The sequence below is a fragment of the Zootoca vivipara genome, chromosome 1, assembly GCF_963506605.1.
Source record: "Zootoca vivipara chromosome 1, rZooViv1.1, whole genome shotgun sequence".
In the NCBI taxonomy this organism is placed as follows: domain Eukaryota; kingdom Metazoa; phylum Chordata; class Lepidosauria; order Squamata; family Lacertidae; genus Zootoca; species Zootoca vivipara.
Genome location: NC_083276.1, coordinates 55,263,408 through 55,275,722, shown reverse-complemented (window position 1 = coordinate 55,275,722; position 12,315 = coordinate 55,263,408). Strand labels below are relative to the sequence as shown.

The window sequence follows — 12,315 nt, the reverse complement described above, 5'->3', positions numbered from 1 at the left end:
GGCCCAATCGCCTTCTAAATCTGGCCCGCGGACAGTCCAGGAATCAGCATGTTTTTACATGAGTAGAATGTGTCCTTTTATTTAAAATGCATCTCCGGGTTATTTGTGGGGCCTGCCTGGTGTTTTTACATGAATAGAATGTGTCCTTTTATTTAAAATGCATCTCTGGGTTATTTGTGGGGCCTGCCTGGTGTTTTTACATGAGTAGAACGTGTCCTTTTATTTAAAATGCATCCCCCCCAAAAAAAATACTCCGGCCCCCCACAAGGTCTGAGGGACAGTGGACTGGCCCCCTGCTGAAAATGTTTGCTGACCCCTGTTCTAGAAGAAAGGGCACATTCCAGTCAGCAGGAAAAGCACTCAGATGGTGTGAGCTAGGCTCCTGGGGGTTGGCCTAGGAAGACTGGGGGTGGTTGGGGCAGAGTCCCAGGGATCAACTAGAGAGGTGTGGAGGGTTGCATTCTACCTTGAGTCTTGACGTTCTTCAACCCCGATCTAATAGAGCACAGCACAAGCATGCATATTATTTGCCATTCTTATCATCAGTTAGACTTCTATTAATCTCTGTATACAGTTAATCGCAAGACAATGTACAATGCAGAGATAACATACATTGAATATGGTAGAAAATTATATAAATCCACTTCAGTTATCACATCTATAGAGTCATCATACCAACAGTAAATTGTTCTCCTCCTAACAAGCAGGATGTGAATTGCCAAATAAATAAACAAACATCTCTCTCCTGACCTTGTATTTAACTGCAAGCATAAACTGTGTCCACATGTGCAGAACACAGCCACAGCTCCTTCCTCATTCACTTCAGCGGTGAAACGAAGTGCATAGAGAAGATGTACATACGGGACAAATGTGAGACTTTGCCATTCACTTTAATGCCGGAGGTTTGTTCCATATGCACACCTCATTCCACCATCAAAGTTTTGAGTCTGGGTCAGTTAAAACTTCAAATGTAGATTACAAAACTGCTGCATTAGTGATTACTGGAATTCAGATTGAATGGGAACCGTTTCATGTGGGAGATGTGTTTGTATGCAGCCGCTTGCCACGTGGAGCCTCAGATATTGTCTGTGCTTTCACAAACCTGAAGGAGGGAAGTTTGCAGAGCTGTGGGGAAGATCAGAAATTTCAAGCGGTGATTATGGCAATGTACACATTTGCCCATTTGTGGTGCAAAAAGGTAGTTTCTTAAAAAAAATCAAGACACAATTGTGCATGCTTTTCCTCAGCGTGCTGCTTTTGATCACGGTTTGGTTCCAGATCCTGCTCTCCACAAGGATGGGTGTGGTTAGTTGATATGTTTGAAAACCCATCCCTTAATTAGATTAGCCAATTATACCTTTTCCTCCCCACACCTGCCCCGGGTGAAGGAAGAAGGAAGTGGTAACCACAATCTTGGTATATGTCCACCTGCAATGCCATTGGTCAGGTGTGGATATGCCACATTGCTGGAGCCACCTTCACCAGTTTTCAAATGGGCACACTGTTTGGTGGGCTAGGGGGTAATATAGAATCAATCTGCATTGAGCTTTTATTTTTGGAATGAAAAAGCAATTTCCAGGAGCATAGAGCATGCAGTTGGTGCAGTGTGTGGACTAGGTAGAAAAACAACGCTGGCAAGATTCAGTAGGTATTGACTGTAGCATATAATGTTGCTTGTATGCAACATTACTGGAGTAGACTATTCCAGAAGCGGAATAACCCAAAACTCATGTGCTATTGTAGCTGAGATGACAGAAGATTAACCCCCACATCATTTCCCTCCTAATGCAAGGCAAATGAGCTAGCTGACCCTTGTCAGCTGTAGGAGGCATATCCGTCTTTCCTTCCATCCTTTCTTCTAGTTCAGCAGGCTGAAATGTGCCACTTCTACACATCTTTACTTAATTGTTGAGGACTCTTATTGGCTTCAGGATCGACAGATTTTGCAATATGACTTTCCTGTGCCTTAATTGGACCTGTGTTACAGATCTTCTATAACTGCATATGCATGCAGGCTAGATGTTCCTATATGGAGTTAAATCTCTCCTGGATTTTCCTTGGAGATGTAGGTGGTAGAATGAAAGCATATTTTCCACCATTCTGAGTTCAGAGCAGGACATGTTATTCAGCTAGACCACTGACTGCTGTGTCTATATGGCCACTGTGTATGGAGAAAGAAGTCCTGAGGAAATGGAAAGCAGAATAAATTAGCGTTCCTGATGTGACCTGAGTGGTGGGCAGGGTTCCCTCAGAAACTTGATTTCTAAAGAAAAGATTTGGAGAGAGTTTGGCCTAATTTTGCCATCATCCACCTTGGCCTAGCTTAAAGTGTCAGTGGGTCTCCGTCAGCTGAGCCTTTTCCTGTTGCTTCACCCTCAAACTTGCATTTTCATTCAAGCTACTTTCCATTACATTGAGTACCTGACACCTTTTGGGGGGTGCCAAATCATTTTTCCACGGGACATGTGAAATGGCATGAATAATGGGTATTTGTCTTCCTACTCTGGAAAACACAACAATATCTTCTTTCTTGCTGCCCTGGGCTTCCTTGAGGGGAACAGCAGGTCAGAAAACTGAATAAATTTTAAAAACGAAAACAAAACAATTATAGCATTGTTTGTTACTGGCAATTTCTTAACTAATTCTAAGCACCTAGTTCTAAGGAATGCCCTACCATTAAAAGGAGACACAGACCTCCATGTAGCAAGAAAAACAAACAGTCCCTGATTTATTTTATGTGTATACTGTCTCTGGGAATGTCTTACTTTAATCCTAAATCCTTTAATTAGGGTGGCATAATCTTTCTAGTGCCACAAAATAAATATAGAACTTTTGAAAATAAGGCATTGCAAGCAAATTTATGATTTGTCAAAATGAGAATAACTGCTTCCCCACCAATGCTAAACATTCAGAATGTCTGTGTGATTTTTTTTCACTTTCCTGGCTCCATTCCTCTCCTTTGGCTTTTTTAAAAAATGAAAATACAGGGAAGTGATTGTTTATGTAGTCAGATGTGACTGTTCCTCCTTGATTTTTTTAAAAAAAGCAAAACCCAACAACTTTTGAATATTAACTTACAAATCTGTTTGTTCACTGCCCCTCCCCCAATATGTTGGCTTGCATATAGATTAACCATTAATAATTGGAATATATGAGTAGTCATGAAACCACAATGAATGGATGCATGTACACTCAGAGCAAAGGAGTGAAGCCATTCCTGTTTGAGGGATCATTGCACTACTGCAGAACCTACACGCCTAGGCGGTTTGAGTTTGACTTCATCCCCAAAGGTACAGTCCTCCATTGTCTTCTGAGACAGCTGAATGTCAACAGACTGTGTATGAACCTGAAAGTTAGAAAGAATAACCTGCCAGTAAATTTTGAAGCAGGGTGTCACATCCATTACTCACTGTGTCCTTGTTTATATGCGGTGCTAAGCAAAATACCGTAATTGCTTAGGGTGGATGAGCAAATGGACAGGCTTCTAGAGAAGAGTTTATGTCTGTTTTGCTCCTCCCCAGTTGTTCTGTGTTGTGCTGACCTAAGCCATGGTTTAGATTAGTGTTATGTGCAAACCATGGCAGGTTTGCATGTGCTCTGCTCCTGTTTGAGTCTGTTTTATTTTTCCCCAAACTTGAGGAAACCAGTCCTTTGAATCTTTAGTCTTCATTCCTAACTTTAACAGAGGGCAAATATAGATAATTAAACAACTGGCTAACTTATTCAGTTAGAAAGTAGATAAAAGGAAGTTTTTATTATTAGCTCATAACAGTAGATGATGGGGGTCACCAAGTTACACTGATTGTCGGATGATCAGGAAAGGCAAAAGGATAGGCAATGGATGAAGTTTCTGCCACATTCATGAGATAAAAACATTTGTTCTCGTTTATTTTTTGCTTTTCTTTCCTCTCTTCACTACCCAACTTGAGGTTGTTGGTTTTATGCAGCAGCTTATTCCACAAAGCATTACATATACACTGAAAATGTCATATGCAGAGTAAAAATTGTATTGTACTCCTAATTCCCGACATAGTGGAAGACTAGCTGGGTAGTCATAACAACGTGCTTTATTTTTAAATTTAGACAAACAGTTAATTTCCTGAGACTGTCTCTTGCAGCTCCAAAGTGATTAGCCTATTGCATTAGAATTTGGTGGAGGCTGTTGACTTTAACAAGAGATGTGGTTATAGTGTGGGACCTTCAAGGTATGCATGGTGTGCTACTGTTGTAAGGAATATTTTCTACTTCATATTTCTGGTGGTGCTGTGTTGATTAAATTGCAAGTAAGCTCACATCGAAGGCATTCATTCATTATTCTCAGGAACTTGATAAATGTGCAGAATGGATTTCTCAGTTGTGGAGTTGTGGTTATTGTCTATAGCACTGCATGCACATTCTAACCCAGTTTAACTGAATTTAATTATCCTGGTACTACTCATGGGTTTGTTGGAAAGTTGAAAAATAAAGCATGACTGAATTGAACTGTAATGCAGACCCTGCTTCTAAATCATCGTATGAAAGAATAGGCTAAGGACAGATGTCCTGGCTGTGGTTTTTGAGTGATAATTACTACACCATTTGACAGCTTAGTTATATGAAATAGGTATTACTGTAAGTTTGTGCTTTGCCATTAATACAAAACTGGATGACTGAGAGCATACTGGGTTGAAAGCATATTGCCACCTGGTTGGGTGAATCCACTATAAATAGCATTCTTAAAAATGGAAATCATCACATGTATGTTCAATCTGTTTCTCTTCTCTTTTTGGTAGAACCAGCTCCTTTCGAAGGGCTTGCTGTTCATGGAGGAGAAGGTTAAACTTTGCAAAGGCAAGTATAGAGGGGCTGCTGCACTTCAGGAAAGGGCTCTGGACTCCCTAAAAGCCCTTGTGAGTTATCTTTTCAGGCTTGGGTCACTTAGGTGGTTTTGTGGAAAAACCAACACCTGTGAGTCACATGACTAAATATTATAAGGTCCTGTTATGTACAAGCAAGAAACTGAGCCCTGGTGATAGCAAAGAGTAGAAATTTATTTGGAGCACAGAGGAAGTGACTTTTTCTCTTCCTAAAAGAAAAAAGGTAATAAAAATAATCGCTTATAAAGTGGGAATTATTACATATAACACTTGTTCATGGACCCACTTCTCTTTGTCCTTATTGTCTTGCTAACACCTAGGTTGTTGTTGTTTAGTAATTTAGTCGTGTCCGACTCTTCGTGACCCCATGGACCAGAGCACGCCAGGCACTCCTGTCTTCCACTGCCTCCCGCAGTTTGGTCAAACTCATGTTCGTAGCTTCGAGAACACTGTCCAACCATCTTGTCCTCTATCGTCCCCTTCTCCTTGTGCCCTCAATCTTTCCCAACACCAGGGTCTTTTCCAGGGAGTCTTCTCTTCTCATGATGTGGCCAAAGTATTGGAGCCTCAGCTTCAGGATCTGTCCTTCCAGTGAGCACTCAGGGCTGATTTCCTTCAGAATGGATAGGTTTGATCTTCTTGCAGTCCATGGGACTCTCAAGAGTCTCCTCCAGCACCATAATTCAAAAGCATCAACTCTTCGGCGATCAGCCTTCTTTATGGTCCAGCTATGGTAACACCTAGGTTAGATCACTGCAATGTGGTATACATGGGGCTGCCTCTGAAAGTGGTTTGGAACTTTAGCTGCTACAGAATTCAGCGCCCAGGACCTTTTAAACTGTGTTTGTGTGTTTATTGTTTTTGTTCGTTACTATGTTGAGTAATTTTCTGTTTTTATATGGTAAACCACCCTGTGATCCTTGGATGAAGGGCAGTATCGAAATTCGCTAAAATAGATAAGTAGTGGTAAGGTGAATCTTGTGACTTCTGGATTCCTAGCTGGCAGAACCGTGGCAAGATATTTCTCACATCTTAGCAGAACAATTAACAGAACGATCCCTTGTGCTAGGCTGTCAGGGAATGTTTGGATTAAGTGGAGGCTTCCTGGCTGAGCTGACTCCCCTCTGGCCACTCTCACAGCAAAGCAAGCATCTCTCCATTGGCACCAGCCTCCTCCTTCCATCCACTGAATGTGCAGGCAGCTGAGCAAGTTGAGGAAGATATCCTTAAACAGGGCATTCTGAGAGTGGGGAGGGGCTTTGCCTGCCTAGCTCACATGATGTTATTGGTGCCTGGTCATTGGGTCAGTGATCAGTCCAGATCATTCTGCTCTCTCCCCCTTTCCACTATGGCTACTGTGAGTTGCTGGACTGTGGCAGCGATGGCTGTCCTGCTGCTCTGCAAAGGGCTGCTAGCAGGAGGCTGTTGATTCTGGATTTCTCTGTTCGTATCCTATGATTCAGATGGACAGCGTGTGACTGTCAAAACCAGGAAGATCTGGGAAGGCTTCCAGTGGTCATGGGATATGGCTTTTTCACAGACATGCAAATAAGCCCAGAATTTTTTTACTAGCCCACAAAAATGTTTATTAGCTTGCCTGTACATATGTATGTCACTCACTAATGTCCCAAAAAGAGAAAAATAAGAAATGATTCCCTTCTAGTTTTAGTTACCAGGAGGTAATTGTGACTTGTGATAGGTAAACAAGTGAGATTCAATTATAGGCCTGCTTTATCATGTATGTCTCTCTTGTCTAGTTTCTTATCACTTGGACCTGACCCTAAACCTGCAAAAGTAAAGGAAGAGAGGAGCTCCTCAAATAACCTTTTGCAGCTCTTATGCTGAGATTCCTTCTATTCCAGCTGGTCTAGTCCTGGAGAATGCTGGCTTCCTCCATGGGAAGAATTTCACAACCTGAAGTTTAATTTTGAAAGCAGTAAAACTTTATGTTGAAAATCAGTGGGGCATAGGTTGCTCAGGCTGCAATTCTAGGCACACTTATTGGGAAGCAAGCCTGAGCTACATTAGGTGGGAATCTGGCTGTAACATTGCAATATTCAGATCTGCAGTACTCAATTTGAGGTCTGCAGTGTAAGTCACACAGTCCTTTTGGAAACCATGTCCATATGTGGGTTAAGCCAGGACATACATCTATCTGCTTGTACTGCCCTCTGAGAACATCCAGAAGCTTAAAACCAGTAGTTCCAGATTGGAAAGAAAAGCTCATTTTGGCAGCTTCTGGGTGGTGAGTTTCTGAATCACTCACATTTATGTAGAATGTAAATAGTGCCAGTTTGTGGCTGCTGAAACTTACCGTATTTTGTGGCAGGGGAAATGAGTGATGCTTATTTTCCATGGTTATGCCAAAGATCACGAAGATGCTCCTTTGCTTTGGCTTGCGCATGTGAACTGAAAAATGTTTCAAAAGCTGGTGACCACAGGAGTTATGACATCGGTGGTGAAGATGAGAGCTACTTAGTTAATCAGATGGTGGGGCATTTGATCTTGCTCTGTGTGACATAAAGATGCCTCCTCTGCCCCTTTGAAATAGACCATGCTGATAGGATAACAATAGTGGGAAGGACACATTTCTGCAGGGGAATCTCCATACATATGCATCTGCGCTGTGAGCCAACTCGAGTTGTGGCTGAAAGTAGTATTTTTGTGAAAGCTGCTGCACCAACATCAGAAAAGAGTTGGGGATGCACATTCATGTTTATATCCCACTGAAAACAAAATCAGGTCCAGATGGGTACCAGTATCAACATTCAGTATCAACATTCAGATTTGCATTACAATGCAAATTTGGATTTACACCAATGGTTTTACCCTGAGTAGATACATACAACCCACTATAATGGTGATATAGCTTACTATATTCCATGGGTACTGAGTGGTTCTGCAGTTACAGAACACAGGACTTGGTAGGATTTAGGGGAGCACCTGAATATTCATGCCCTGAAATCAACAACAAGGAGGTCAGTTCCTCAAATTAAACATTTGGCTGTTATTTTTGCCCCCTCTTTCCCATAAAGTGTTCGTGGTTTTAGTTGAAGGCTAACTGCCATATTTTTTGCTCCATAAGATGCACTTTTTCCCTCCTAAAAACAAAGGGAAAATGCCTGTGTGCCTTATGGAGCGAATGTGTGGTCCCTGGAGCCAAATTGCCCAGGAGCGAAAAGCAGATCCTGCTATTTTTTTTTTAAAGAAAGAGGAAGGGGATGTTGAAAGGAAGCCACCGAGCAGCTGATTGGCAAGCGATCGGGAGGGAGATAAGGCTGGAGGGAGGTAAAGACAGCGAACTTTACAAAAAGGCTAACCCTTGTTAAGGATAAACCAGACAGAGGGCCTTCTCAGTAGCAGCACCCGCCCTGTGGAATGCCCTTCCATCAGATGTCAAGGAAATAAGCAGCTATCCTAATTTTAAAAGACATCTGGAGGCAGCCCTGTTTAGGGAAGATTTTAATATTTAATGCTGTGCTGTTTTAATATTCAGTTGGGAGCTGCCCAGAATGGCTGGGGAGACTCAGCCAGATGGGCGGGGTATAAATAAATAAATAAATAAATAAATGACAATAATTTAAGATAAGATAAGATATCTTTATTGTCATTGTCCCCTTGCGGGAACAACGAAATTACTCGGTTGCTACACCCACTCAGATAAAGCATTCCGTATAATCCAAAATTACAAAACCTAATTAAAAACAGTAAATATAATACAAATAACAAGTAAAATAAGATGACTTCAAAGTCCAGGCTTTCCATTTAAGGCCAAAATCACTTTAGAGAAGAAACTGTTCCTGAGACGGCTCGTTCTTGCCTGCATTTATAGGCTTCACATGACCTTTGCCAAAGGCAGTGTTATTTCTGGACCGAGGCTAGCATTTCCCCCCTTTTTGCATGTGAAGACCCCCAAAATAAAGACACAATAGACACAGAATCTAGTTTAAGGTTTTTGACATTAATTTTGGCCACAATTTTATTGAGTACAGCATGTGACTGCTTGCTTAGGCATTGGTTCCAGACTACCTGAACCTGCACGGTGGCAGGAACAGGACTGACACTGGGCCCCACCATATGTCAGTAAGGGAAAGCATCCTGGGGGAGCAAGAAGCTGGCTTCAATCTCACAGCTCACCCCAGATGCTCCCAGGGGCTCTGGTGTGTCCCTAGCCCAGGCATCTCCAAACTTCGGCCCTCCAGATGTTTTGGACTACAATCCCCATCATCCCTGACCACTGGTCCTGTTAGCTAGGGATCATGGGAGTTGTAGGCCAAAACATCTGGAGGGCCGCTGTTTGGGGATGCCTGCCCTAGCCCATTGACAGGGTTCGGACAAAAGCGAACCTCTGGATTCCTTTAACGGAATTCTCTAGCAGCAGCGATGGAGGGGCAGGCACAGCCAACCACTCCCCCCCCCACAAAACATTGAACCAATGTCTAACCGTCAACCTTACAAAGTTGTGACGATTTGCTACATGGTAGGCAAAAACCAAGTGGTAGCCAATCAGCCATATGGCAAAATTCCTACCAAGCCCCTGCTCCAAAACAGACGACCCCTAGACAGGCATAGCAAGGCCTAAATCTATAGGGTGGGAGGGCAGGTGATCCGTCGCAGGAAAGAGAAAGCTCCCAGCAATGTGCACCAGCTTAAATAGCCCCTCGGTAGCCAATAGACGACCCAACAGACCAAATTTCTACCCCAGCAACTGAAGGGCAACCAATGGGGTGTTGTGGCTATCCAAACAGTCCCGCCCCAAAACAGGGAGGCAGTTTAGGTGATCTCACATTAACACATGCCCTCCATGATGGAGGATACGATATCTTGGAAGAGGTGCAAACATAAACTGAGCTACAGCTGCCAAGACTTGTCTGCCTTTACAGAGAATTAGGCAATAGTTGGATGGCTTGCTTTGGGTAGAATATAGCTGAATATCAGAGACCAAGTTCTAAAACAAGGTTCTTTTTCTCCACCCCACCCTCTGTTTGCTTAGAAGAGAATCGCATTGACATACTATCTGAACTCTGGGATCACTTCTTCACAGAGACTCTTCCCACACTCCAGGCTATATTTTACCCTGTTCAGGTAAGTCTAGTTAAAATATAAGCTTGGCAGGGAGGAGAATACAGTTCAAACTTACCACTAACTACCTCTCTGAAAGCTGTTGAGATACCCAACACTTAAACTGTAAAGAAATAGATTTCAGGGATAAACCACACATTTCTTCAGGTGTGCTGCTGGACTTGTTTGTCCAGTAAAGATGTATAGAGGAGGTTTTAGTATTCTAATAGGATACAAATTCTGTGTGACTTCAAATGTACCTTAAAACAGACTTCCTCAACCCATGTTTTGGACTGGTTCCCACCAGTTCTAGTCAGTTCAGCTGTGCATTGCTGAATATTTTGACCCCACTTACATGGGCATACTTGCTTAAACAGGGGCAGAAGAAACTTCCAAAAAGCAAAGGAGGGCAGATGAGTTGTGAAGATCCTTCAACATATTTATATACTTTGATATGCTAATGGAGTGGAGCTGTCATGTGGGGCAAATGGTGCATTGACATCTAAACACCCAAGAGGTCAAAAAGAGTGAACCTCTCTGGAGCTTCCTTAAAGGACAAGATTTCTGCACTTTGTAAATTATCTTTCTGGCTTCCCTTTCAATCCCTTTATAGCAGATGCGAAGAAAGTAGATTTGAATCTACTGGTAGATCTCTCAGTGAGTTTCATTCTATTCACAAGCGTTTCTGATTCTCAATTGGTTAACAGATAGAAAGGCCTCTCACCTTCCCCCATAAAAAAATCAGATTGCTGAAAAGGAAAAGAGGGTGTGTGTGTGTGTGAATAACCAGGGATGGATTTTTGTGGGAAAGTTCTGGTACTGAAAAAAAATTCTGAGGGTGAGCGTATACTTAGACATGCTCTCTTCTTGAATTCTGAGGGTATCGCCTTGGTCACACTTATCCACCTGGCTCCTGTTGGTAGATCAAGTGGTTCCATTACAAAAACAAAGTAGGCTAGATCCCCACAAACCTAACTTCTTCCTCCTCCCACAATTTATAGCAGGCATCCCCAAACTGCGGGCCTCTAGATGTTTTGGCCTACAACTCCCATGATCCTTAGCTAACAGGACTAGTGGTTGGGAAAGATGGGAATTGTAGTCCAAAACATCTGGAGGGCCGAAGTTTGGGGATGCCTGATTTATAGTATTCCTTGTATATCATTTCCTGTCATTGTAGTTCCTATCAAGACATTGCAAATTGCACACACAATATATATTTTGTAAGAAGGGTAGCCGTGGAGAGAAGGGCGTGCCCATTTCCAAGGCTGGCTCTTCATTTTCAAATCATGGGTTGATTTGCCAAATGGCATATCCAGACAGTTAAAAGGGTGGGCATTTTGCAACAGTTACCGTAGCAGTTCAATTTTTCCTGCTGTTTGTGGGGCTGGATTCTCCTCTCCCTTGAGCAGGGGAACAACATAATTTTTGTTGGCCTCTTACTCAGTTGGCTTCAGCAAAGGACCAACCATTCTATGTAGTCTTTGCTTGACAGACCCTAACAATCCTAACTACTGAGTAACTTTTAAATGGGCATTTTAAAATAGCTACTTTGAGCTAATAGGGCAGAGAATACCCAGTAATTCCCTGCTATGTTTATTATTCTGGAACTTGAGGGACCTAAAAGATAATATCCACCCCACACCCTATGGTACCCCCAAGGAGTTGAGTCACCTAAATGAGAGAACCAAATACCTTGTGAACCAAATACGAACTCTTGTCTGGGCATGAGAAGCTTCTGGCAGCACAAGTTTCCCACAGATGAAATTCTTATGAAGGTCACATGCTTTTATTTCTGCCCTTGGCAATCTAGTATTGGCTGGCTTATCCCACTCCCCTTCCAGCTCCAAAATATCTACTGCATGATACAAGCCCCCAACCTGGCAATTTCCAAAAGGTCTAGAAGAGTGGAAATACTTGCTTTTTGTTATGTATATACTAACTTCCCATGATGTCTGTATTCATTCTCTCTCTTCCTCCTTTCCTATCCCTCTTTATTTCCCATCCTTGCAGCAGATGATAGACGGTATGTGTGAGAATTCTGGAGGCTAAATACCCATTTTAGAAGGCTTTGGTTTCTCTCTTGGTGCTTTTAAAGTGATTTATTCCCCAATCCTTAATATATTAAATGGAAATAAGACTTTTAAAAAGTGAAATGTCTTTCCTTGTAATGTATTCAGAACTGGAGTGTAAATTAGGTGAGAAGTCAATTTCACCAAATGGTTGATCTTTATATACTGCTTTTAAAGTAGACGTCACATATGGTTTTAAACAATAAGCATAAATTAAAAAATTCTACGACAGTTTTTTTCAAAGTTGGATCCCCAAATGTCATAGAATCATAGTATCATAGAACTGTAGAGTTGGAAGGGACCCCAAGGGTCATTTACTTTAACCCCCT

The 12,315-nt window shown here is 42.2% G+C and overlaps 1 protein-coding gene across 7 annotated transcripts in view; it reads left to right on the top strand.

The window, feature by feature from the left end:
- The window catches only part of PRR5L (proline rich 5 like), a 72,130-nt gene that overhangs the window by 34,596 nt on the left and 25,219 nt on the right, over positions 1-12,315 (top strand). For all 7 annotated transcript variants that reach the window (XM_035116178.2, XM_035116171.2, XM_035116144.2 and 4 more), the window contains 2 exons: positions 4,773-4,830; positions 9,850-9,941. In XM_035116178.2, coding sequence (XP_034972069.1) covers positions 4,773-4,830; positions 9,850-9,941 — 150 coding nt within the window. The remainder of the gene's footprint in view (positions 1-4,772; positions 4,831-9,849; positions 9,942-12,315) is intronic.